This window comes from Vitis riparia, chromosome 12, assembly GCF_004353265.1.
Source record: "Vitis riparia cultivar Riparia Gloire de Montpellier isolate 1030 chromosome 12, EGFV_Vit.rip_1.0, whole genome shotgun sequence".
NCBI classification, from domain to species: domain Eukaryota; kingdom Viridiplantae; phylum Streptophyta; class Magnoliopsida; order Vitales; family Vitaceae; genus Vitis; species Vitis riparia.
In genome coordinates, this window is record NC_048442.1 from 2,244,423 (window position 1) to 2,268,481 (window position 24,059).

Consider the following 24,059-nt stretch of genomic DNA (forward strand, 5'->3'; position numbering starts at 1 on the left):
GGTGAACAAAGGTAGGCATGAAGGTTGGATTCGGGATGTTTTGCAGATTAATCGCAAAGTACGAGAAATGGAAAAAATGCTTCCCAAAGAGAGAAAGATGACACCAGTAGATACTTCCAAGATGTATTCTGAAATCATTACACTGCTGGATCATTCAATGGATGATATTGAAGCTTACGTTCCCCTTGAGGTGATTAACAAGATGTGCAAGAAGTCCCTAGCTGTTGATACGACTGCCACAATCCATACCAAAGAGACACGGTCTGATTCAAAGGTGGAACAAGGTAAGAAAGGCACAATCCACAGACATTCAGCGGTAAAACAAGGTGAGGAAGCCTCAGCACAACATGGCAATATCATCTTTGTGCCAGAAAAAATATGTAATCTGGCTGTTGATTTTGCTATTAACCAAATTTCAAGAGACATAGAAAACCCTGAAGTTCTGAGGATCGGGATTTCTGGACGAGATGCGATAAGAGTTACATCACAATTGAAGAATCTACCACAGATAAGGAAAATGTTTAACGTTGTTGTTCAGGTTCGGGCCTCATCATATTCAACCATCGCAGATATTGAAAAACATATTGCTGCACAATCGGGCAACTCAACATTAAGCAGACAGGAAGTAGACAAATTCTTAAGAGGCACAAACTTTTTAATCATTGTAGATTATATTCATGAAAGTATAAATATGTCTCACGTGGGAACCAACTGGTGGAACTCGAAGAACATTCAAAAGATAGTTTCCACAACTAGACTTCAGAAAGCTCATCGCAGGATGATAGTGGATCTAGAGATCAGAATGGAAGATCATCTGTTATCATGGAAATTATTTTGTATGAATGTTGGCAAAGTTGTTCGGTCTTCACATATCCAAGGTGTGGCCATAGATGTGGTTGAAAGATGCTGTGGCCATTTACTTGCCATTGTTCTAATGGGAAGAGCCTTGAAAGAGGTCAATGATGTTAGCATTTGGAAACATGCATCTCATGCACTGTGCGTGTGCCCCACTTCTCAGATGAAAGATAGCATCTTGTTTAATGCACTAGCATTCATTTGTGAGCAGTTAGGTTCAAAAACAAACTGTGTCAAACACTGTGCTCTGAACATGGACAAGGAAGGGATGGACAAAGTTCATTTGATTCAGAGGTGGATCAAAGATGGCTTAATAGGAACAGTTGGTGAAGGAGAAGTGATTGTTGAAGATCTCCTCAACGCCTTCTTGTTGGAGAGTTCTCAGAATAAATTTTTTACCAAAATCCCTTTTTAAATTGTTCAAACTCAGAAATTTCTTTTTAAGAGGTTGTGAACTCTTCATGAAGGTGCCGCCTGAAGTTGGAGAACTCAGTAATCTTGAGGTGCTTGATTTTGAAGGGACTGAAATCATAAGTCTACCAATGGATGTTGGAAAACTGTCTAAATTGACGTGCTTGAAATTGTCATTTTATGGAGAGGATAAAGACGAAAGAAAAAATAATAGATCAACAACAATCATTCCCCATAATGTAATAGGAAAACTTCTTCAGTTGGAGGAGTTAAGCATAGACGTGAATCCAGATGATGAGAGATGGAATGGGACAGTGAAAAATATTATAAAGGAAGTATGCAGCTTAAAAGAGTTGAAGGTTCTCAAACTTTACTTGCCAGAAATTGTGCTGTTGAATGACTTCATGTGGAATGAGATACCATTCCTGTCATCGTCACGCTTCAGCTTTATAGTTGGTGGTCATCTTAAGTGCATTATATCTCGATTGCCACGTGAAACAACATTTGAGTTTAAAAAGCAAAAAAAATGCTTGAAGTATGTTAATGGCGAAGATATCCCAGTTGAAATTAAGGAAGTGCTCTAGCATGCTACTGCACTCTTCCTGGATCGTCATTTAACTCTTACCAAGCTATCTGAATTTGGGATTGAAAATATGAAGAAGTTGGAAGTTTGTGTATTGGGGGAATGTAAGGAGATCCAAACCCTTGTAGATGGAGCTGAAATCAATAAGCAAGAAGATAATGCTAGAGATGTCAATGAAGATACTGTACTTGGATCACTACAGTACTTGAGTATTCATTATATGAAGAATTTAAGGAGCTTCTGGAAAGGGCCAGTTCAAAAGGGTTGTCTATCCAGCCTAAAGTCCTTGGCATTGCATACATGTCCCCAATTGACAACCATTTTCACTTTGGATTTGCTTGAAAATCTCAACATCTTAGAGGAGCTTGTGATTGAAAATTGTCCTAAAATCAACAGCCTTGTAACCCATGAGCTTCCTGCTGAAGAAATACAGTTGTGCTCAATAGAGCATCTTCCAAAGTTGAAGAAGATATCTCTTCATTATATGCATGAATTGGTCAGTATTTCTAGTGGTTTATGCATTGCACCAAAAGTAGAATGGATGAGCTTCTATGGTTGCCCAAACCTCAAAACTCTTTCTCCCATGGATGTTTCAAGTAGCAATTTAAAGGAGATCATAGGAGAGGTGGACTGGTGGAATGAATTGACTTGGAATGTTCAGAAAGAAAATCTGGATTCTATATTTGTCCCCGTTAAAGGAGTCACAGAATTGATGAATCAGATAGCAGAAATTGGTGATCAGCTTCAGCACTGAAGCAAGAGAGAAGCCTTCTCAACATCCAGGTTATTTTTACATTTCCTTATCTTTTTAAAGACAGAGGTATCCCTCTTGTATTTGCTTTATTCATAGTAGGTACACAGTTCCATTCATTGCATATTTGAGTATCTTCATTGAGCTAAATGATTCATTATCATAGAATGGGTTGCAAGTTGAATCTCCAGAGGCATGTGCAAATTTTTGCGGTTTCCCAAAGAAATAAACCTTTGTTTTGTCCTGCTGAAAAGCGTTTTTCCCCTAATATGTTCTCCAGTAGTACTTGCACTACAAGTGCTATTGAATCTATAAATGTGGGGAATCTCATATACCATCTATAGGTCGTACCCGTCCCTACAAGATATTGAATCCCCAATTTCCAACCGCTAAAGGGGAATCAATTCATTTGAATGCCACAAAATACGGTGGCTAAATACTAATTTCCCTCAGCATTTTTATCATGTGTGTCAAATTTCTAACTCTAGGTGCACATTTTTATTCTTCTGTCTCATTTTCTTTTTTTTGTTGGTTGTTTGTCTGTGAGTGACAGATTGAGGAGACTCCCTGAACATGGTGGAAAGAGAAATGAAGTGGCTACTCTCTGGACTGGAAGCTGAGTTATTCATGCTTGTATAATTATGTCTGAATTTTTAGAACTTCTGAGAATCTTGCTGATTGTTTTTTCAATTATTGTCTGTAGTTTTGATGCCTTGTTTAGTTGCCATGAATGTGGAAAAGGGAAGGGGATTCGGAATCTTCCAAAAACTCTGCTTGAACTATCAAAACTTGCTTATTCTCTGATCACTTGGAATAAATTGTAATGTAGACTTGCAGTATGCCTTTGCGTGCAGAATTTGGTGGTGCTATGCATCAGTCTGATTTGTACTCAAGTGATATTCAGTTTGTTTTATTTAATGTATTCTGGTTTGTGTAGTGCTACACATTTTTCCCTCCTTTTCCTTAGAACATTGCTCTTTATAATGACTATGTCGTAAGTTTTGAGACGTTCCATTGCCAAAATATGTTAGAAGGATGTGCTAGTGAATTCAGTTTATGATAGGTTGTATTCTCCTCGGCCTCTCATCACAAAAAGTTGATTAGTGAATTTTTCAATTTCCATTTTCCAGGAGTGGACATGTTTTTCAGACTAGTAGACTGAAGGAAGTAGCAGCAGAAGTTTTGAGAATAAAGATGGAATACTCAGAAGGGCTTAATCTACTCAGTTCATTTCCCTCAACATTAAAATACATTTACAGGAGAAAAAAATGATTGTTGAAATGAAGTGATAGCATAAGTTACCAGTATTTATTTATTTTGGTTTTACTATGACACTGTTTTTTAGAAAATAAAAGAAAAATAGGTTATTGTTAGAGGTAACCACCACCTAACACATTTGATAATATATGATAACAGAATTGGTGGTAGGGGTAGTCAGCCAGACTTTGGAAGGGAAAGGCGGATGGGCAGCTAGATTACTTAAAGAGGAGAAGCCCCATGTTAACTAAGGTTGATCACGCTTGTCTCAAAATGGTGGATTACTTAAAGATCTCTAGTAGAGATATTGAAGAAAGTATCACAAAAGAATTGGATGACGCGGGGACCAACTGGTGGAGCGCAAAGAACTTGGAGAAGATAGTTGTTACAAGTTGGTGGTATATGGGAAGCAAAGGTGGTCAATTGGCAGTGGATTTGGAGATTAGGATGAAAGGTCATCTGTTATCAATGGAATTATTTAGTGGGAATGCTGGCACAGTTGTGCATTCTTCAAGTATCTGACGCCTAGCCATACAAGTGTTGAAACAGTGCTATGGCCATTTACTAGTTCTAATAACAAGAGCCTTGAAATAATATGCATCTGGGAATATGCATCTTGGGTACTAGGCTTGCTACCAACATCACACACAGAGAAGACAGAATTTTGTTTAATGCATTAGCATTTGTTCAAGGCCGCTTAGGTTCAACAAATAAATGTGTAAAATAATGTGCATCCTACTTAGAGATGGAAGGGACAAAAAAAGTTGATTTGATCAAAAGGTGGGTGAAGGATGGCTTAATTGGAACACTCAATCACAGAGAGGATATGATTCAAGATCTTCCCAATGCCTTCTTGTTAGAAAGCTTTAGGAATGGAGATTCAGTCCTAATGTGAGATGAAATTTGTAAGGAGTTAATAAATTTGTTCAAAACCAAAATAAATCCAATTATGTTTCTTGAACTAGATGGAAGAGGACTAATGAAGGCACTGGAAAATGAGGCATGGGAGGAAGCCAATAAGATGCATTTGATGAATAATAAAATATCAAAGGTACCAGAGAATCTGGATTGCCCTAAACTCAGCGTATTATTCTTAACAAGTTAATCATCATCTAAGAGCTATTCCTCCATTTTTCTTTTCAAATGTATGCTACTCCAACAAATCCTAGACCTGTCCCACACAAGAATAAAATCTTTACCAAAATCTCTTTTTAAGTTGGTCCAACTTTGGAAATTCATTTTAAGGTGTTGTGAACTGTTTAAGGAGCTACCAACTGAAGTTAGAGAAGTTTGTAATCTTGAAGTGCTTGATCTTGAAAGGACTGAAATCATATGTTGTAGGAAAATTAATAAATTTGACAAGCTTGAAAGTATCATTTTATTCCTAAAATAATCTCAATAGAAAAAGCAACCAGTCCAACAGAATCATTCCCCATAATGTGATATCCAATCTATTTCAATCGGAAGGGTTAAGCATACATGTGAATCCAGATTATGAGGGATGAAACATGACTGGAAGATATTGTAAAGGAAGTTTGTAGCTTAAACCAGTTGGAAACTCTTAAATTTTACTTGCCACAGTTGTACTTTTGAATGACTTGAGGAATAAAACATCATGGATTCACTTTAGTTTTACTGCTAACAGTCATCTAAAGTGCATGATATCTCGATTACCACATGAATTTGTAGTTAAATTTGAAGAAAAAGAAGAAGAAAGATGCTTGAAGTATATAAATGGTGAAGGTGTCCCAACTGAAATTAAGGAGGTACTCCAACATGCAACTACATTTTTCCTGGATCATCATTTGTAACCGGTCAATTTATCTAATTTTGGGGTTCAAAATACGAAGAGTCTAAAATTTTGTGTATTAGGAGAATGTAATAGATTTAAACCATTATAGATGGAGATGATTATAGCAGTGTTGTAATTGGATCACTATATTACTTGATTCTTCATATAATGGAGAATTTAAGGCCCATCTACAAGGGGTCATTTGGCTTGAGTTTTCTGTTACATCTAAAAGCTTTGGCACTGCATACCTGTACCCAATTAACAACCATTTTACTTACTGTTTTGAAGGTTTCAACAACTTAGAGGACATCGTGGTTGAAGACTGCTCTGAAATCAACAACATATTGAGTCATAATGTTCCTGCTAAAGATGCAAATCCATGGATGAGGTTTCTCCCCAAACTTAAAGAAGTTATCACTTCATTAAATCCCTAAATTGGTCAGCATCTCTGGTGGTTCACCATTTGCACCAAAATTAGAATGGCAAAGCGTCCGAGCCTGGTTAGCAGTACTGATTTAAGGGTGATGATAAGAGAGGCCACATTTCTTGTTGAGCCTCCCTTTGTGTCTTTTGTTTTGTTTTCTTCCCTCCCCCGCCCCCTTCTTTAAGCATTTGATACCCGTTATTGTTTTGAATTTGAATTCTTTTTTTTTTTTTTAATTAAATTCTGACTTGTATGTTGTTGGTACCAGAAGGATGGCCTTAGAAGCAGCAGCTGGAGCAGCAGTGGAAACAACAGTGACTGAGGTATATAGAGATGGGCGAAGCTTATTAATTTGGTCTGGTCGTAAATTTGGTTATCGGAAGAATCTAAAAAGAAACCATGAAGATTTAATGCAGAAAGCTAGAGAGCTTTGGGAACTGAGAAATGGCATAAGGGAAGGAATAAGCCAAAATAGAATCAGGCGAGACACAACAGAATGGATGGCTAACGTGGAGATGAATGAAAGTGAAGTGATAGAACTAGACACCAAATACAATGATAGAAAAAATCACCCATGGAAATTGTTTCGTTTTGGGAAGGGTGCTAGTCTTAGCAAAGACATGGCTGAGAAGTACAAGCAAGTTCTTAGTCTTTGGGAAGAGGGAAAACGTAAAAGAGGAGTGTTGGATGCGGAACTGCCAAAGCGTGTCATGGGAATATGTCCAGCCAAAATAGAATATAAATCACCACTGCACAAACATGTAAAAGCAGCAGTGCATTTTCTAGAGGATCCTGAAATAAAAAGAATAGGAATCTGGGGAATGGTGGGAACCGGGAAGACCACAATAATTGAAAACTTGAACACTCATGACAATATTAACAAAATGTTTGATATTGTCATTCGAGTAACTGTCCCAAAGGAGTGGAGCGAGGTAGGATTGCAACAGAAAATCATGCGTCGGCTAAATTTGAATATGGGAGGCCCTACTGACATTGAGGAAAATACACAGATAATATTCGAAGAGTTGAAGAAAAAGAAGTGTTTGATTCTTTTAGACGAAGTTTGCCATCCTATTGAGTTAAAAAATGTAATTGGAATCCATGGCATCCAGGACTGCAAGGTGGTGTTGGCAAGTAGAGACCTAGGCATTTGTAGGGAGATGGATGTTGATGAGACAATCAATGTGAAACCATTGTCATCAGATGAAGCTTTCAACATGTTCAAGGAAAAAGTAGGCGAGTTTATTAATAGCATCCCAAGAGTTGTACAAGTGGGCCAGCTGGTGGTTAGAGAGTGCGGGGGTTTGCCACTACTGATAGACAAATTTGCAAAAACCTTCAAAAGAATGGGAGGGAATGTTCAGCATTGGAGGGATGCACAGGGAAGTTTGCGAAATTCGATGAATAAAGAAGGAATGGCTGCAGTACTTGAACGTCTCGAGTTTTGCTATAATAGTTTGGATAGTGATGCAAAGAAGGATTGTTTTCTGTATTGTACATTATTTTCTGAAGAATGTGAGATTTATATTCGTTGTTTGGTAGAATATTGGAGAGTAGAAGGTTTTATTGATAATAATGGGCATGAAATATTGAGTCATCTTATCAATGTCTCATTGTTAGAGAGTTGTGGGAACAAGATAAGTGTTAAGATGAACAAAGTGATCCGGGAAATGGCCCTTAAAGTATCACTACAAAGGAAAGATTCCAAATTTTTGGCAAAGCCCTGTGAGGGGTTGCATGAGCTACCAAATCCTCAAGAATGGAAACAAGCAAGTCGCATCTCTTTGATGGATAATGAACTGCACGGTTTACCAGAAACTCCAGACTGTCGTGATCTTTTAACATTGTTACTTCAAAGGAATGAGAACTTGATTGCCATTCCTGAGTTATTCTTTACATCAATGTGTTGTCTTCGAGTTCTGGATTTGCATGGCACTGGCATCGAATCATTACCTTCATCTTTATGCAGATTGATTTGTCTTGGAGGGCTTTATCTGAATTCCTGCATCAATTTGGTAGGACTCCCAACTGACATAGATGCACTTGAGCGGCTTGAGGTGCTTGATATCCGAGGGACTAAACTCAGTTTGTGTCAAATTAGAACTTTAACCTGGTTGAAGTTATTACGAATATCATTGTCTAATTTTGGCAAGGGAAGCCATACTCAGAATCAATCAGGATATGTTTCAAGCTTTGTTTCCTTGGAAGAGTTCAGTATTGACATTGATTCGTCCTTGCAATGGTGGGCCGGGAACGGAAATATTATTACGGAGGAAGTGGCTACCTTGAAAAAGTTGACTTCTCTTCAATTTTGCTTCCCAACAGTGCAGTGCCTTGAGATCTTTATCAGGAACAGCTCAGCATGGAAAGATTTCTTCAACAGGACCAGCCCAGCAAGGGAAGATCTCTCTTTCACATTCCAATTTGCTGTTGGCTATCATAGCTTAACCTGCTTTCAAATTCTTGAGTCTTTTGATGATCCAAGCTACAACTGTCTGAAATTCATCGATGGCAAAGGTACGGATCATTTATTGAAGGTACTTGCAAAAACTCATGCATTTGGACTAGTTAAACACAAGGGAGTTTCAAGACTATCGGATTTTGGTATCGAGAACATGAATGATCTCTTTATTTGTTCAATTGAAGAATGCAATGAAATTGAAACCATCATAGATGGTACTGGAATAACACAAAGTGTGTTGAAATGCTTGCAACATCTGCACATAAAGAATGTCCTAAAATTGAAAAGCATTTGGCAGGGGCCTGTTCATGCTGGAAGTTTGACTCGTCTAAGGACACTAACCTTAGTTAAATGTCCACGACTGGAGAATATATTCTCTAATGGCATCATTCAGCAGCTTTCTAAGCTGGAGGACTTGAGAGTTGAAGAATGTGACGAAATTCAAGAGATAATAATGGAATCGGAGAACAATGGGTTAGAATCCAACCAGCTTCCAAGACTGAAGACCCTAACACTCCTTAATCTCAAAACACTGACAAGCATTTGGGGTGGTGATCCACTGGAGTGGCGATCTTTACAAGAGATTAAAATATCTATGTGTCCCGAGTTGAAGAGTTTGCCTTTCAACAATGACAATGCAACCAAATTGAGAAGCATCAAAGGCCAGCGGGCGTGGTGGGAAGCACTAGAATGGAAAGATGATGGTGCCATTAAACAGAGACTAGAGAGTCTCTTCGCAACTTTAACTAGCTCCTCGGATTTCTGTGCAGCAGTGTCATTTTAAAGCTGATTGGAATGGATGCTGCCTGAGCCAAAGGTTTGTGTGTGGGATTCAAAAACTTGGGCATGTATTTGTTTAACTAATATATCCTCTCTTGTTTGAACATATCTGTCCAAAACTTGCTAGGTTTGTATTTGTTTGAGATTTCTATATAAATCTTGTTAAACCTTTTTTAATATTATTACTATATAAATAAATAAATGAAGATATAAATAAGACCTTTTTTAATATTATTACTATATAAATCTTGTTACTTATGCAAATATATTTTAATCTAAAATTTATTTATTTATTTATTTATTTTCAGATTGAGGTTATGACAACCACTTGGTATATGCATCATCAACTTTTAAAAATTCTAAAAATATTCATCTACTTTTAGAAGAGCTGTTGAAATGTCCACATATTTTAATGTAAGAGTCATTTGGTCTTGATGGTTTGCATCTCAAGTACAATTAAGTATAACTACAAAATATTTTATTTTGCTAGATGCATTGAATTACATGATTATTAAATATATGGTTCAAGATTTCATTCATCAAATTACACGATTATTGAATATATGGTTCAAGATTTCTTTTTTATATTAGATTATGGACTATGATTAGACTATATTGGTTTATCTTTTTCCATCGAATTACATTATTATTAAATATACGGTTCAAGATTTCTTTCATCAGATTACATGATTATTGAATATATGGTTCAGAATTTCTTTTTTATATTAGATTATGGACTATGATTAGACTATATTGCTTTATCTTTTTGCATTGAATTACATGATTATTAAATATATGGTTCAAGATTTCTTTCATCAGATTACATGATTATTGAATATATGGTTGAGGATTTCTTTTTTATATTAGGTTATGGACTATGATTAGACTATATTGGTTTATCTTTTTCCCTATACTACTTTTTGTGGTAATTATTGATTTTATATTATGGATATTTTCCAAATGTGTTGCAGATATTCAATATTAGTCATTAGGATGTTTGGTTGAGACATGAGTGAAAGTATGTAATTTGTAAACTCCATATGAGAATATTGGAGGGTTTATGTAATCATTATTTTTCATGAAATTTTCAAAAAGAGGATTGTTAGTATATTAGTTTATTTGGATTAAGTTGATAATTTTGTTCCATTCATTCTAGTTAGGAGTCTACATCCTTTATTGTGATTTACTATTTATATGGAGACTCAAGGTTTCTATAAATCAACATAAAAGATTGAAAGACTTATATAGAAACCGAGAATGAAAGAAATTTGGAAACCAATTTAAAAAGGAAAATCTTTCCATCTTTAACTTTCCTAAATTGCTTTTTTGAAATATGGTCTCTAAATTGAGTCCAAGTCCACTAGAGTTTCTCTAATATTAATATGCCTCTTGAGAGAGTTCACCTTAGAATTGACATGCCTAAATTTTTAATCATTATTCTCTGCATTCAACCGAAAACTCTCAAAACAATTTTCCATGACAATCTAATTAATTAAAGAATTCATGAAAAATAAATAAAATTTTCTAAGCTTTGGGCTAAATTCAACTTTCACTTGCTAGTGGTTTTTAGCTGAGATCATCAAATATCAATTCGGCAAGTGGTATTAGCAATAGGAAACAACAATATCATGACTTTGAATGCAATAAAACCTTTGGCTTAATTTCCTTATTGAATACCACCTATCTTAACAAGTGGTATAAGAGCCTAGCATTATGAGTACCACAGTGTAGCTTTATTTATATAAACGGATTTATATGAGATGATTAGAGCTTTATCCAACAAGTAATATAAGGATTATGAGCATCATGATATGGCACTATTTATATAGACATTCCTAGAGCTCAATCCAACACTTAGTATGTAATCATTATAAAGGAGAATACCAGTCAATGATCTTTTACATACATTATGCCTACAATCGTAGACCAAATTATCTGACTATAAAACTTCTAATATCACTCTATAAATAACTCCATTAATTTGGCCCTAATTACTTAACTTTCCTGTATATATCTCCATTGATTTGCATATATAAGCGTATGCTTACCTAGTATAACACAGAAAAATTCCTATCCTATTCAATGCTTCATTACTTTTTTTTTTTTTTTTTTCAATTTCAATTTTAACATGGTATTAGAGTCATCCAACTCTAACAAGTGATCCTTCTCTGCTGTTCCATTTCCAGGTTTTTTTTTTTTTTAATGCCAATTGTTTGATTCCAAGTTTTGCACCATCCCTTATCATGTTTCCATTTCCTATTATCCATTACCGTCACCAATATATAACAAATTTTTGGTTCCAGTCTTTGTTCAAGTTTTCTTTTTTTTAATCAACCATCATGGCTGAAGAAAACTCTTGTAATCAACGCTGCTACTTCATTTGCTCAGGTTTCAACTCAACTGATCTCGATTAATGTTATTGCTCAACTGTTAGTGAAGTTGACTCCATCAACTTTTCCTTCATGGCAAGTATAGTTTCATTCTCGCTTATTTGGCTATGACCTCCTAGCTCTCTCGATGGTTTGAATATCTGCTCAGTACCCACCATTATTGACAAAGACACTATCGTACCAAATCCAACACATGCATTAGAAAAGACAAGATCAACTCCTTCCACATGCAATACTTGCCTCTTTGTTTGAAACAGTTATACCTTTGGTTGCTTCGGCCTCTACTTCGCGAGATGCATGGACTCATCTTGCTAAGCTCTGTGCTAGTAAATCTTGTTCTTGTATTATGCATCTAAAAGAATGGTTGCATCTCATGAATAAAGGCACTAAACCTATCTATAATTATCTTTAAAACCTCAAAAAGGAATTTATGATGAAATTGCACCGATCAACTCTCCACTCTGGTGATGATTTGATTATTCATGATCTCAATGGCCTCGGGCCTAATTTCAAGGACATTGCTACAGCTGTTCATGCCCTTGATAGTCCCATTTCCTTTGAAGAGTTGCATGATAAATTAGTTGAACATGAAACCTTTCTCAAGAGACGAATTACAATCTAAGTCCACGTATTACAATCAATTATACTCATGAAAATGGTAACAGAAATTAGAACCTAAAATCAATGGAATCAAACCAGAAATGGCGACAAGTTTAACTATTCCAACCACAATCCTAATGCTCATGATTGATCATACAACAACCAAAAAGGCATCAACACTAATCAGACCATAGCCTGCCAAATATGTGGAAAACATGGTCATTTTGCACTACAATGTTTCAAACTCAAAGCTAAAATTGATGTCTCAGCCTACTGCCCACCAAACCATGATAAACAACTATAATCCCCATTGGTTTGTGGACTCTATTTCTAGTCATCATGTCATGAATGGTGATCTTAACAACCTAGCCCTGTACCACGGCTATGAGGGCACTGATCATATCATCAGTGGAGATGGATCTGTGCTTCCCATTTCTCATCTAGTTCTACACACATTTCCTCAAACTCTTAACTCTTTCTTTTTATCTCATATTCTATGTGTGTCGTCTATACAACAAAATTTGACTTTTGTTTCTATATTATGCAAAATTAGCAACACATCCATTGAATTTTTTCCTTCTTTTTTTGTTGTCAAGGATCTCATCATAGGGGCACATCTTCTCCAAGGCCATCAATGAGTGGCTCCAGTCTGGTGGCACTGCGTTTGTCCCTCCTTGTTCTCTGTTTAGAATTAAGGCTTCTTTAAGTAGTTGTCATAACCATCTTGGTCACCCTCCTTCAAAATTCTCTTACAAACTGTCAAGTCTAGCTCTTGACTTGTGTTATACTCAATATCATCCAGTTTGAATTACAATCCATGCCATTTTAATAAGATTACAAACTTTCTTTTGGTGTGTCTTCTTTAATAAGTCGTGGCCCTCTAGACTTAGTTTATTATGATATTTGTGTCCCATCATCTGTTTTTGTTGTCAATGGTTTTAAATACTATGTTATCTTTGTTGATCACTTTACTAAGTATACTTGGCTTTATCCTTTCCAACTAAATCTGATATAATGCCCCCTCTTTCTCAAATTCAAAAGCCAATGTTGAATGCTATTTTCATGAGCTTGTGACTTTTAACTCTATAACTTGGGCAGAAAATATAAAAAACTCACCAAGTCCCTCCAAACCAATGGTGTTCAACATCTCACTACTCCTTATGCACCTCAACACAATGGCTCATCTGAACAACGGCATTGACATATTGTTGAGATAGGCTTAACCTTGTTGCATTGGGCCACTATGCCCCTTTCTTATTTGCCATTTTCTTTTTAAACAACTACATATCTCATCAATAGAATTCCCACCTTGATCCTTCACTCCAAATCCCCTTTGAAGCTCTCTTTCATACTCTACCAAATTAAACTAAACTCAAAACCTTTGGTTGTCTCTCTTACCCTTGGCTATGCCCATATACTCAACACAAGTTAGACCAATGATCTAAACCTTGTGTCTTTTTAGAGTATTCCATAGCTCAGAGTGCATATAAATGTCTTGACCACTTCACTAATAAAATGTACCTTTCTCATCATGTTCAATTTGTGGAGGGTGTTTTTCCATTCTCTAAGGATAACTTCATGCAACCTATTACCTCCAATTTTCAAAAGTGGTCATCTTATTCTCCTTCTTTTGCCTCTCTAAGTGATACTCCCTCCTTAGTTCATTACTCTCAACCTCCCCCCTCCTCTTTATCTATGTCACCACCGACTACTTCCTCATCAAATGTTGAAGGAATATTAATCTAACAACTTAATTTGTTAGGAGCAGGTTTTGCTTCTCCTTTCAACTTTTTAGTAAGATAGCCCTTGATCGAGTAAGCAATTGTGGGATGAGTGCCCGCTAAAACCACTAATGCTAATGGAAGCCCTTTTCTTGCTCCTGCCACTCTGGATCCAACAGCAACCTCTACTAAAGATTTTATTGCAATGCAACCTACTACTTCTGATTTCCAAAAGTGGTTATCATGTTCTCCTTCCCTTGCCTTTCTAAGTGATACTCCCTCCTTAGTTCATCACTCTCAACCTCTTCCCTCCTCTCTATCTATGTCTCCACCACCTGTCATCTCATCAAATGTTGAAGCAGTACCTCCATTCAATGGCTCACCATCATGTACGTCCTCTACTTTGGCTTTTTGTGGAGACACTACTACTCCTTTTGATCCCATCTTACTAGCTGATCTTTCTTCCTCTTTACCAAACCCAACCGGATTGCCCTTCCTCTCTCACTACACTCACCCCATGACTATTCACTCTCAAAATAATATTTTCAAGTCTAAACAATTCCATACCACAATCAAGCATCCTTTACTTGATCCCCTTGAACCCACAAATCCCAAAACTGCCCTTCGTGTTTCGAATTGGCATGAAACAATGATTGATGAGCTTAATTCCCTACTAGAAATGGGATATGGGAACTTGTTCCACCTCATCCATCAAAAACATTGTTGGTTGTAAGTGGGCTTTTCAAGTGAAATGCGATCCAAATGGGAGTTTAGCTCATTATAAGGCATGACCTATTGCCCAAGGCTTTCACTAATGGCTTGGCATCGATTATCATGACACGTTCAACCTGGTAATGAAAGCAACTACCATTCAAATAGTTTTCTCCATTATGCTTATTCGTGACTGATCCCTTCACCAAATGCATGTTAATAACACCTTTTTTACATAGAACTCTCCATAAAGTAGTTTACATGACACAATGCAAAATGGTTTTGTTGATGAAGCTAATCCTACTTATGTGTGTTGGCTACATAAGACTCTTTATGGCCTTAAACAAGCACTCAACTCATGGTACAATGAGCTTAAAGAATTTCTACATGATTTTGGCTTTACCAACTACAAGTCTGGTGCCTCTCTCTTCATGCACAATGCAAAATGGTTCACTATTTTATTTCCTTATCTATGCTGATGATCTCATTGTAACAAGTAGTAGCCAATCTCTTGTACAACAGTTCATTTACTCTCTCTTCACTCAGTTCTCTATAAAGGATTTAGGCAATCTCCACTATTTTCTTAACATTAAGGTCTTGCTAACTTCCCAAGGAATGTTCCTTACTCAACACAAATATATAAGAGAGAGCTCCTGGCAAAAACCAATATGGATGGTGCTAAAGAGGTTATCACTCCTATGTCGACCACAGAACATCTACTCCTCATGATAGCCCTTTGCTCATATAGATGCAACAAAATATCAACGTGTCATTGGTGCCTTGTAGTATCTCTCTCTAACACTGCCAGACATCTTATCCTCTATCAACAAACTAGCTCAATTCATGCACTCTCCTAAAGCGTCATTGGACATTAGCAAAATGGTTATTACGATATCTCAAATATACCATACATCATGGCTAGGGGAAAAAAAAAAAAGGGAAAAATGGAGAAAAAAAAAACGTGGTTGAGGAAAAAAAAAATTGTTCAAGAAGGAGGCCTCCAAGTTTTTTTTTTTTTTTTTTCTGGAGAGAAGGAAAAGAAAAGGTTTGTTGTTCTAGGTTTTTTAGGGAAAACAATCAAACAAAGTGATTTGTTGTTTTCAAGAAATAAAATAATAATAATAATAATAATAATAATAATAATTTGTTTTAAAATAAAATTCTTATTAATTACAAGAACAAGCCTTAAACTCATGACCATGGGTGCCCTCATTCCTAACCAGTGCATTGGTTGTACCATTGGGCTATGGCTCATGATTATGCTAAGTCATGTAAATAGACCTACTAGGGAAATAAGCCTACTTACTCTATTTTCCTTGTGAGGTTTACACCAATTTTTATTGGAAACTACGATACAAAGAAGTTATGTCTAAGGAATTTAGATTTTAAGTGGGACCATTTGTGACCCCTCCATATTTCTTGAGAACTGAATATTTTGTCTAAGGAGGTCACTCCTAGTATGGGCTATTACACCCCACTAGTTTTTCTTGGGAATACTCTATAGAGTGGTTTTAAGTTATTCTCGGAAAATTGGCTAAGGAATTTAGATTTTAAGCGGGACCATTTGTGACCCCTCCATTTTTCTTGAGAACTAAATATTTTGTCTAAGAAGGTCGGTCCTAGTATGGGCTATTACACCCCACTAGTCTTTCCTGGGAATACTCTGTAGAGTGGTTTTCAGTTATTCTCAGAAAATTGGCTTTATTAATTTTTGAAAAAATAAAAACATTTTAAACACATTTTCTTGGGTGTTTCAGGAAAATGGCAACTGAATCCGACAATTTTGTTGTGGATGTATTGGCCCACATGGCAACCCCTACTGTGGCACGAGTGCCAACACTACCTACCATTGTACCTATATCTGTCTCACCTGGAGAAAAACTAGAAAAGTTTAGTAGACTTAATTTTAAAAGGTGGCAGCAAAAGATGTTATTCTATCTGACCACTATGAATCTTGTAGGATTCTTGATTGAGAATGCTCCTAAGCTTAGAGAAGACGAGCTCAATATCCAAGTCTTCAATATTGTGGATGCTTGGAAACATTCTAACTTCCTATGTAGAAACTGATTTTCTATACAATGTTTACTTTAACAACAAAACAACTAAGGAGCTATAGGCATCTCTAGATCAGAAATATAAAACTAAGGATGTTGGGGCTAAGAAATTCATCGTGGATCGCTTCCTTAACTATAAGATGGTAGATTCCAAGACTGTGGTAAGTCAAGTCTAGGAACTTCAAGTAATCTTACATGAGATACATGCTGAGGGAATGATTTTGAGTGAAACTTTCCAAGTGGCAGCTATAATTAAGAAACTACCCCTTGCTTGGAAAGATTTTAAGAATTACCTCAAGCACAAAAGAAAGGAAATGAGCATCAAAGATCTTATTATCAGACTTCTCATTGGAGAAGATAATAAAGAATCTAAAAGAAAAGGGCAAACACTTTAAATGAAGCCAAGGCTAATTTTGTGGAACATGGTCAAAGTTCAAAGGCAAAAAAGAACAACAACAAATGGAAATGATCTAAGTTGAGACCTAAATGAGGGATCTCCAAGAAGTCAAAGTTTCAAGGAAAGTGCTTCAATTGTGGAAAACAAGGTCACAAATTTGATGATTGTAGACTACCTAAAAATAACAACCCCAAGGAAGCTAATGTGATCGATGACATCTTTAAAGACGTCTCTAACATTGACCTCACAGTCGTAGTCTCTGAAGTGAACTTGGTGGGATCTAACCCAAAGGAATGGTGGATTGATATTGGTGTTACTAGCCATGTATGCTCTAATAAGAAACTATTCTCCATTTTTGAACCAATTGAGAATGGGGAACTCTGCCACCTTTGAGATCAAAGGTCAAGGCAAAGTAATTTTGAAGATGACTTCTGGGAAGGAGTTGAATCTGAATAATGTTTTATATGGACCCAAAATCCGTAAGAACTTGGTGTCCGGTTCATTGTTGAATAATCATGGATTTCAATTGGTATTTGAGTCAAACAAATTTGTTTTGTCCAATAGTGGAATGTATGCTGGAAAGGGATATATGAGTGATGGAATGTGGAAACACAATGTAATGACTATCATTAAGTCAAATATGAATAAAGCTAGTACTTTTACTTACATACTTGAGTCTTGTAATCTCTGGCATGGTAGATTAGGATATATTAATTATGATACATTTTGTAGATTAATTAACTTAAATCATATACCAACATTCCAAAATTAATTCCAAACATAACTGTGAAACTTGTGTTGAGGAAAAACTAACAAGGTCATCTTTTCAAAGTGTTGAAAGAAACACTAGACCCCTTGATTTAATTCACAATGATATATCTTACCTGAAATTTGTACAAACAAGAGGTGGCAATAAATATTTTATTACTTTTGTCGATGATAGCACCAAATACTGTTACGTGTATTTGTTAAGAAGCAAGGACAAAGCTATAAAGAATTTGTTCTCTATAAAAATGAAGTTGAGAATCAACTCAATAAGAAAATTAAGGTGCTAAGAAGTGACCAAGGTGGTGAGAATGAATCACCATTTGTTAACATTTGTGCTCAACATGGGATTATACATGAAACCACAACACCTTATTTGCCTTAGTCCAATGGAGTGGCAAAGCTAAAGAATCGTACCTTGAAGGAAATGATGAATGAAACGTTAATAAGTTTTGGATTACCACAAAATATGTGGGGAGAAGCCATTTTGACTGCTAATTACCTTGTAAATAAGCTACCAAAAAAGAAAGTAGAAAAGACTTTATATGAGTTATGGAAAGGAAGAAAGTCATCCTACAAATACTGACCAATGTGGGGATGTCTTGCTAAAGTGGTAGTTTTTCCACCTAAAAAGGTGAAAATAGGACCTAAGGCTATTGATTGCATTTTCATTGGTTATGCACATAACAGTAATGTTTATCAGTTTCTTGTTTATGAATCAAATATCCCAGATATTCACAAGAACACAATAATGGAATCAAGGAATGCATCATTCTTTGAAGATGTATTTCCATATAAATCTAAAGAGGAGTCAAGTTCATCAAAACAAATGCTTGAGACTATTAATGAAAATAGTCAAGATCAGAATAAAGAAGTTGAGGTAGAACCTAGACATAACAAAAGGGCAAGGACAGAGAAATCTTTTGGTCCAAATTTTCTTACTTATATGCTTGAAGGCAAACCTTGGACTTTTAAAGAGGTAGTGAACTTTACAAAAGGTCTTTTGTGGAAAAAGGCCATTAAGAGTGAAATCGATTCCATATTGCAAAACCATGCTTGGGAACTAGTGGATCTTCCACCAAGTTGTAAACCCTTAAATTCTAAGTGGATTTTCAAAAGAAAGATGAAAGCGGATTGGTCAATTGACAAGTACAAAGCAAGACTTGTAATCAAAGGCTATAGACAAACTGAAGGCCTAGATTACTTTGACACGTATTCTCCTGTGACAAGAATAAATTCCATTTGGATGGTACTTACAAATCTTGAAGTGCATCAAATGGATGTAAAAATAGCCTTTCTAAATGGAGATTTAGATGAAGAAATCTATATGGAGCAACTAGAGGGTTCTCCTACTCCAAGACAAGAAAAGAAAGTTGTAAATTAGTGAAATCTGTATGGCTTAAAACAAGCACTGAAACAATGGCATGAGAAATTTGACAATGTTATGATGTCACATGGCTTCAAAATCAATGAATGTGACAAGTATGTTTGTATGTATACAACATGCTTATTGTTGGTAGTGATGATAAGATAATCACATCTACTAAGAACATGTTGAATTCAAGATTTGATATGAAAGACATGGGACTTGCTAATGTTATATTGGGAGTAAAAATCATAAGAACATCAAATGGACTTATCTTAAGTCAATCACATTGTGTAGACAATATCCTTAGCAAGTTTGATAAAGATAACTCTGGAGTAGCCAAAACACCAGTAGATGTAACTCTACATTTGTCAAAGAATAAAGGTGAGAGTGTTTCTCAAATAGACTACTCTAGAGTAATAGGCAATCTAATGTACTTAATGAGTTGTACAATACCAGACATAACCTATGTAGTAAACTGAGTAGATACACGAGTAATCCTAGAGCCAAGCATTGGCAAGGATTTATAAGAGTACTAAAGTATTTTCTCATGATTATGGGTTGCACTATACGAGATATTCAGTTGTACTTGAATGATACAGTGATGCAAATTGGATATCTAATGTTGAAGACTCAAAATCCACTAGTGGTTATGTGTTTACACTAAGAGGTGTAACAATCTTGTGGAAATCCTCAAAACAAATGGTTATAGTCAGATCCACAATGGAATCTGAACTTATAGCACTAGATAAATGTAAAGAAGAGGTTGAATGGTTACGCTGCTTCCTAGAGGATATTCCAAGATGGCCAAAGGTTGTGCCTCCAATTTGCATACATTGTGATAGTCAATCTACAACTGGTAGAGCACAGAGCAATATGTATAATAGTAAGTCTAGACATATTCATCATAAACACAATACCATTAGACAACTACTCTCAATTGGGGTTATCAATGTGGACTGTGTAAAATCTAAGGATAACATAGCAGATCCACAATGGAATCTGAATTTATAGCACTAGATAAATATAAAGAAGAGGTTGAATGGTTACACCGCTTCCTAGAGGATATTCCAAGATGGCCAAAGGTTGTGCCTCCAATTTGCATACATTGTGATAGTCAATCTGCAATTGGTAGAACACAGAGCAATATGTATAATAGTAAGTCTAGACATATTCATCATAAACACAATACCATTGGACAACTACTCTCAATTGGGGTTATCAATGTGGACCGTGTAAAATCTAAGGATAACATAGCAGATCCATAATGGAATCTGAATTTATAGCACTAGATAAATATAAAGAAGAGGTTGAATGGTTACGCCGCTTCCTAGAGGATATTCCAAGATGGCCATAGGTTGTGCCTCCAATTTGCATACATTGTGATAGTCAATCTGCAATTGGTAGAACACAGAGCAATATGTATAATAGTAAGTTTAGACATATTCTTCATAAACACAATACCATTAGACAACTACTCTCAATTGGGGTTATCAATGTGGACTGTGTAAAATCTAAGGATAACATAGCAGATCCACAATGGAATCTGAATTTATAGCACTAGTTAAATGTAAAGAAGAGGTTGAATGGTTACGTCGCTTCCTAGAGGATATTCCAAGATGGCCAAAGATTGTGCCTCTAATTTGCATACATTGTGATAGTCAATCTGCAATTGGTAAAGCACAGAGCAATATGTATAATAGTTAGTCTAGACATATTCATCATAAACACAATACCATTAGACAACTACTCTCAATTGGGGTTGTCAATGTGGACTGTGTAAAATCTAAGGATAACATAGCAGATCCACTAACCAAAGGATTAAATAGAGAGTTTGTTGAAAAGTCATCAAAGGGAATGGGACTAAAGCCCATAAAAGAATAAGTCGATACAATGGATACCCAACCTAATTTACTGGAGATCCTAAGATCTAGGTTCAAAAGGGACAACTAAACTATAAAGACTATGTTAAATCACTGTGGGGATCTTCTCTTGTCCATTCCTATGATGAAATAGTGATACCCGTAAGAGGAAAGGGTAAGCTATGCTTTTACTAATCCTTAAGCATCAGAAATTCGAGCAGGGTAATGCGGGTTACTCTTAATTAAGAGATCACCTATGTAAGAGTGAAGTGGGGTCACTTTTAAGGGAATTGAATAGGGTACAATTCTTATTAAACTCTTATAGAACCAGGTGTATGTTCATGGCCAAAATGAACATAATATGTTAGGAAGATTCCTATGTAAGATATGTCATCGTTTACATAAATGAAAAAATAGTTCATGGAAATCATGTCTACTATTTAGTTAGTAGAGTAAACATATTTTTAGAAAGGAAGGTTCAAAGGGTACCACCTACCTTTCCTATGCAGGTTTCAACCGTTGAACTCTATCATAAAGTATGTCGTGTCTTTAGTCGTTAATTTCATTCATGTGGGGAATTGTTGGAAAATTGAGTAAATACATTGAATAGGGTGAATGAATTTAACCCTTTCTAGAAACCTAAAAGCCTTAAGAAGCCAAGACATTTTGGCTTATCAAAAGTGAACAATCTCTTTCCCCCATTTTGAACTCTATATAAAAAGACTCTAACTCTCTTTCAAAAGTTCCAATTTTCTGGCGTTGAAGTCATGAAAAACCTTCATTCCCCCTTCCATGGTGATAAAGTCAAACACAGTTCAATTCATAGGGTGTGGTTGCAAGGTGTTGTTGCTGCCACTCGAAGACCTTTATATCCTAGGAAACAGACGTTTTGCAATTCTCAAAGCACAAACGGAGAAAACAAATCTATTTTAAGGAAATTATGGCTTCACAAGACTCGGTTTTGTCTCTTCTTCCCATCTTTATTCATTTATTTATTTATTTCTTTTCTTTCTAGAAGGATTAACCAGGTGTGGTCTAACAAACGTAAAAGGAAACAAAAGGTATAACCCAATAGAGGGAAAATACAAAATGTGTTCTTTCTCTTATCTAAATCTCACCCAATCTACAAAATCGATTAATGACATTGTTCTTTCCACTATGTACATCTGAAACCAAAACAACAAAGTTTTAACAAATGAGCTCTTCAATGACTAAGCAGATTGCTCTGTATTTTCAAGTGTTCTACAGTTTCTTTCTTTCCACAAAATCCAAACAATGCCTTCTAAGAAAGGGACTGAACGCTCCGACTCTAGTAGAAAACAAACAAATTTCACTAAAAATACATCATTCCTTCATCCTGTTCACCACCTTATCCTTCTCTCCCGTGTTCACAACTTTCTATTACAACTTAAAGAAAAAAGACACCAAAATTTCCAAGTCCCAAATATCATTCAAATATCTAACATGGATTTCAGTGTCCCCCATTCCCTTACACTTCTTAAACATTTGGTATCCAAGCCTCCTTATCCAAAGCAATGACATATAGAGTGGGAAAAGATAAGTATAAGGGTTTCTCCCTACACTATCTATCATTTCAAAACTTCATCCCTCCTCCCATTCCCTAACTCAAAAGAAGTATTGCTAATGAAAAGATCCTACCCTTTCTTAAAAGCTTTCCAAATCCCAACATCATACCCACCTCTTCATATGCAAGACCTCTAACCCCCTTACTCCTGTCCATACTTTTTCATAATAATATGATTCCAAAACATCTTTTCTTATAATGCATATCCCAACTCCACTTACCCAAAAGAGGCTTATTAAGAGCCGAAAGACACCTAACGGGACATGTAATATGTTTTCCTTAACATATATTTGTTAAATTTTAATTATTAGTTATCAACATTAATTGCATCAAATTCAGATCCTTGAACAAAGTAGTTTTTATATGGAGGTACATGTCCTGAATATTAAAGAAGAAAAAGCAAGAATCCAAAGTCAAAACTCAGCCTCCTTAGTTATGGGTTCGACTTTTTGTGGATAAAAGATCAGTGGTTTTTTGGATCAGATATTTTCAGTGATATTATGAAATCAAATAAGCGAGTAAATTAACTACTTTAACTTCATAGAGGTGTATGATAAAAATTAATTAGTAGAAGAAAAGAGTGAACCTGATTGAAGCAATGGAAATAGAGAGATGCTGATGAGAAATCCTAACTCAAAGGAAAGAACCTCCAACTCAGACCAAATCTCAATGTCCCTTCTATGGATTTAAATCTCTGGGAGGGTGAAAAATGCCGAAGTGCCCACAGTTCCCATCCCAGCAAATAAAAAAACCACTACACGCACAAAAAAAAAAAAAAGGTACGTCTTGGTTAACTTCAAAGAATAACAAGAATCTCTTGAATTTCTAAATGCTGGATGGGGAATTAGATTTTTGTGTGTCAAAACAATAATTATACCATTTTAATATTGTCCCCAGAGTGGTCGAGAAATCAAACACAAGTTTACTGCTGTTTGTATTTGGTTTCTCAAAATACCAAGTACCTTTCAATGGTATGCCATTAGCCATAAATAGCCTTTTCAAGTTGGTTCAAATCCAATAGTATGTGAACTTATTAAAAACCATCTGACTCACCATTTAATAAGTTCTCTATCCATCTTTTACTTACTGATTTCTCATATTTTCCATATCATTTTTTTTCAATTTTTTTCAGCCTCAAGATTCTATTTTTTCAAAATGAAATCGATGGTATGCAAATCAAATTGATTGTATTTAGTTTTATTCAATTAGCTAAATGAAAATAGGGTGTATTTTGAGAGCAATGAGTGAAAATCTAATTTGTATAATCAATTTTCTACAATAATTTGACCTTCAA

The 24,059-nt window shown here is 35.7% G+C and overlaps 1 protein-coding gene and 2 long non-coding RNA genes across 3 annotated transcripts in view; 2 read left to right on the plus strand and 1 right to left on the minus strand.

Moving 5' to 3' along the window:
* The first annotated feature begins 1,684 nt into the window (after positions 1-1,684).
* Positions 1,685-3,456, plus strand: LOC117926998. The gene is made up of 2 exons (XR_004653260.1): positions 1,685-2,632; positions 3,154-3,456. It is a non-coding gene; the product is annotated as an uncharacterized LOC117926998 (long non-coding RNA).
* A 674-nt stretch (positions 3,457-4,130) lies between these two features.
* LOC117926824 (disease resistance protein At4g27190-like) lies at positions 4,131-9,318 on the plus strand. The gene is made up of 3 exons (XM_034846115.1): positions 4,131-4,371; positions 5,938-6,037; positions 6,342-9,318. Exons 1-3 carry the CDS (start codon positions 4,131-4,133, stop codon positions 9,316-9,318), a joined length of 3,318 nt encoding a protein of 1,105 aa, XP_034702006.1.
* Positions 9,319-23,357: 14,039 nt separating this feature from the next.
* Positions 23,358-24,059, minus strand: part of LOC117927137 — a 33,175-nt gene continuing 32,473 nt past the window's right edge. The window contains exon 3 of the long non-coding RNA XR_004653297.1: positions 23,358-23,519. This is a non-coding gene — a long non-coding RNA (uncharacterized LOC117927137). The remainder of the gene's footprint in view (positions 23,520-24,059) is intronic.

Excerpts from the sequence above, each read along its gene's own strand:
- LOC117926824 (XM_034846115.1), top strand. The coding sequence starts at position 4,131 with ATGGTGGATTACTTAAAGATCTCTAGTAGAGATATTGAAGAAAGTATC. Across the intron at positions 4,372-5,937 it reads CACAGTTGTGCATTCTTCAA|GTTTCAACAACTTAGAGGAC; the intron begins GTATCTGACGCC and ends ACTGTTTTGAAG. Across the intron at positions 6,038-6,341 it reads GATGCAAATCCATGGATGAG|AAGGATGGCCTTAGAAGCAG; the intron begins GTTTCTCCCCAA and ends TGTTGGTACCAG.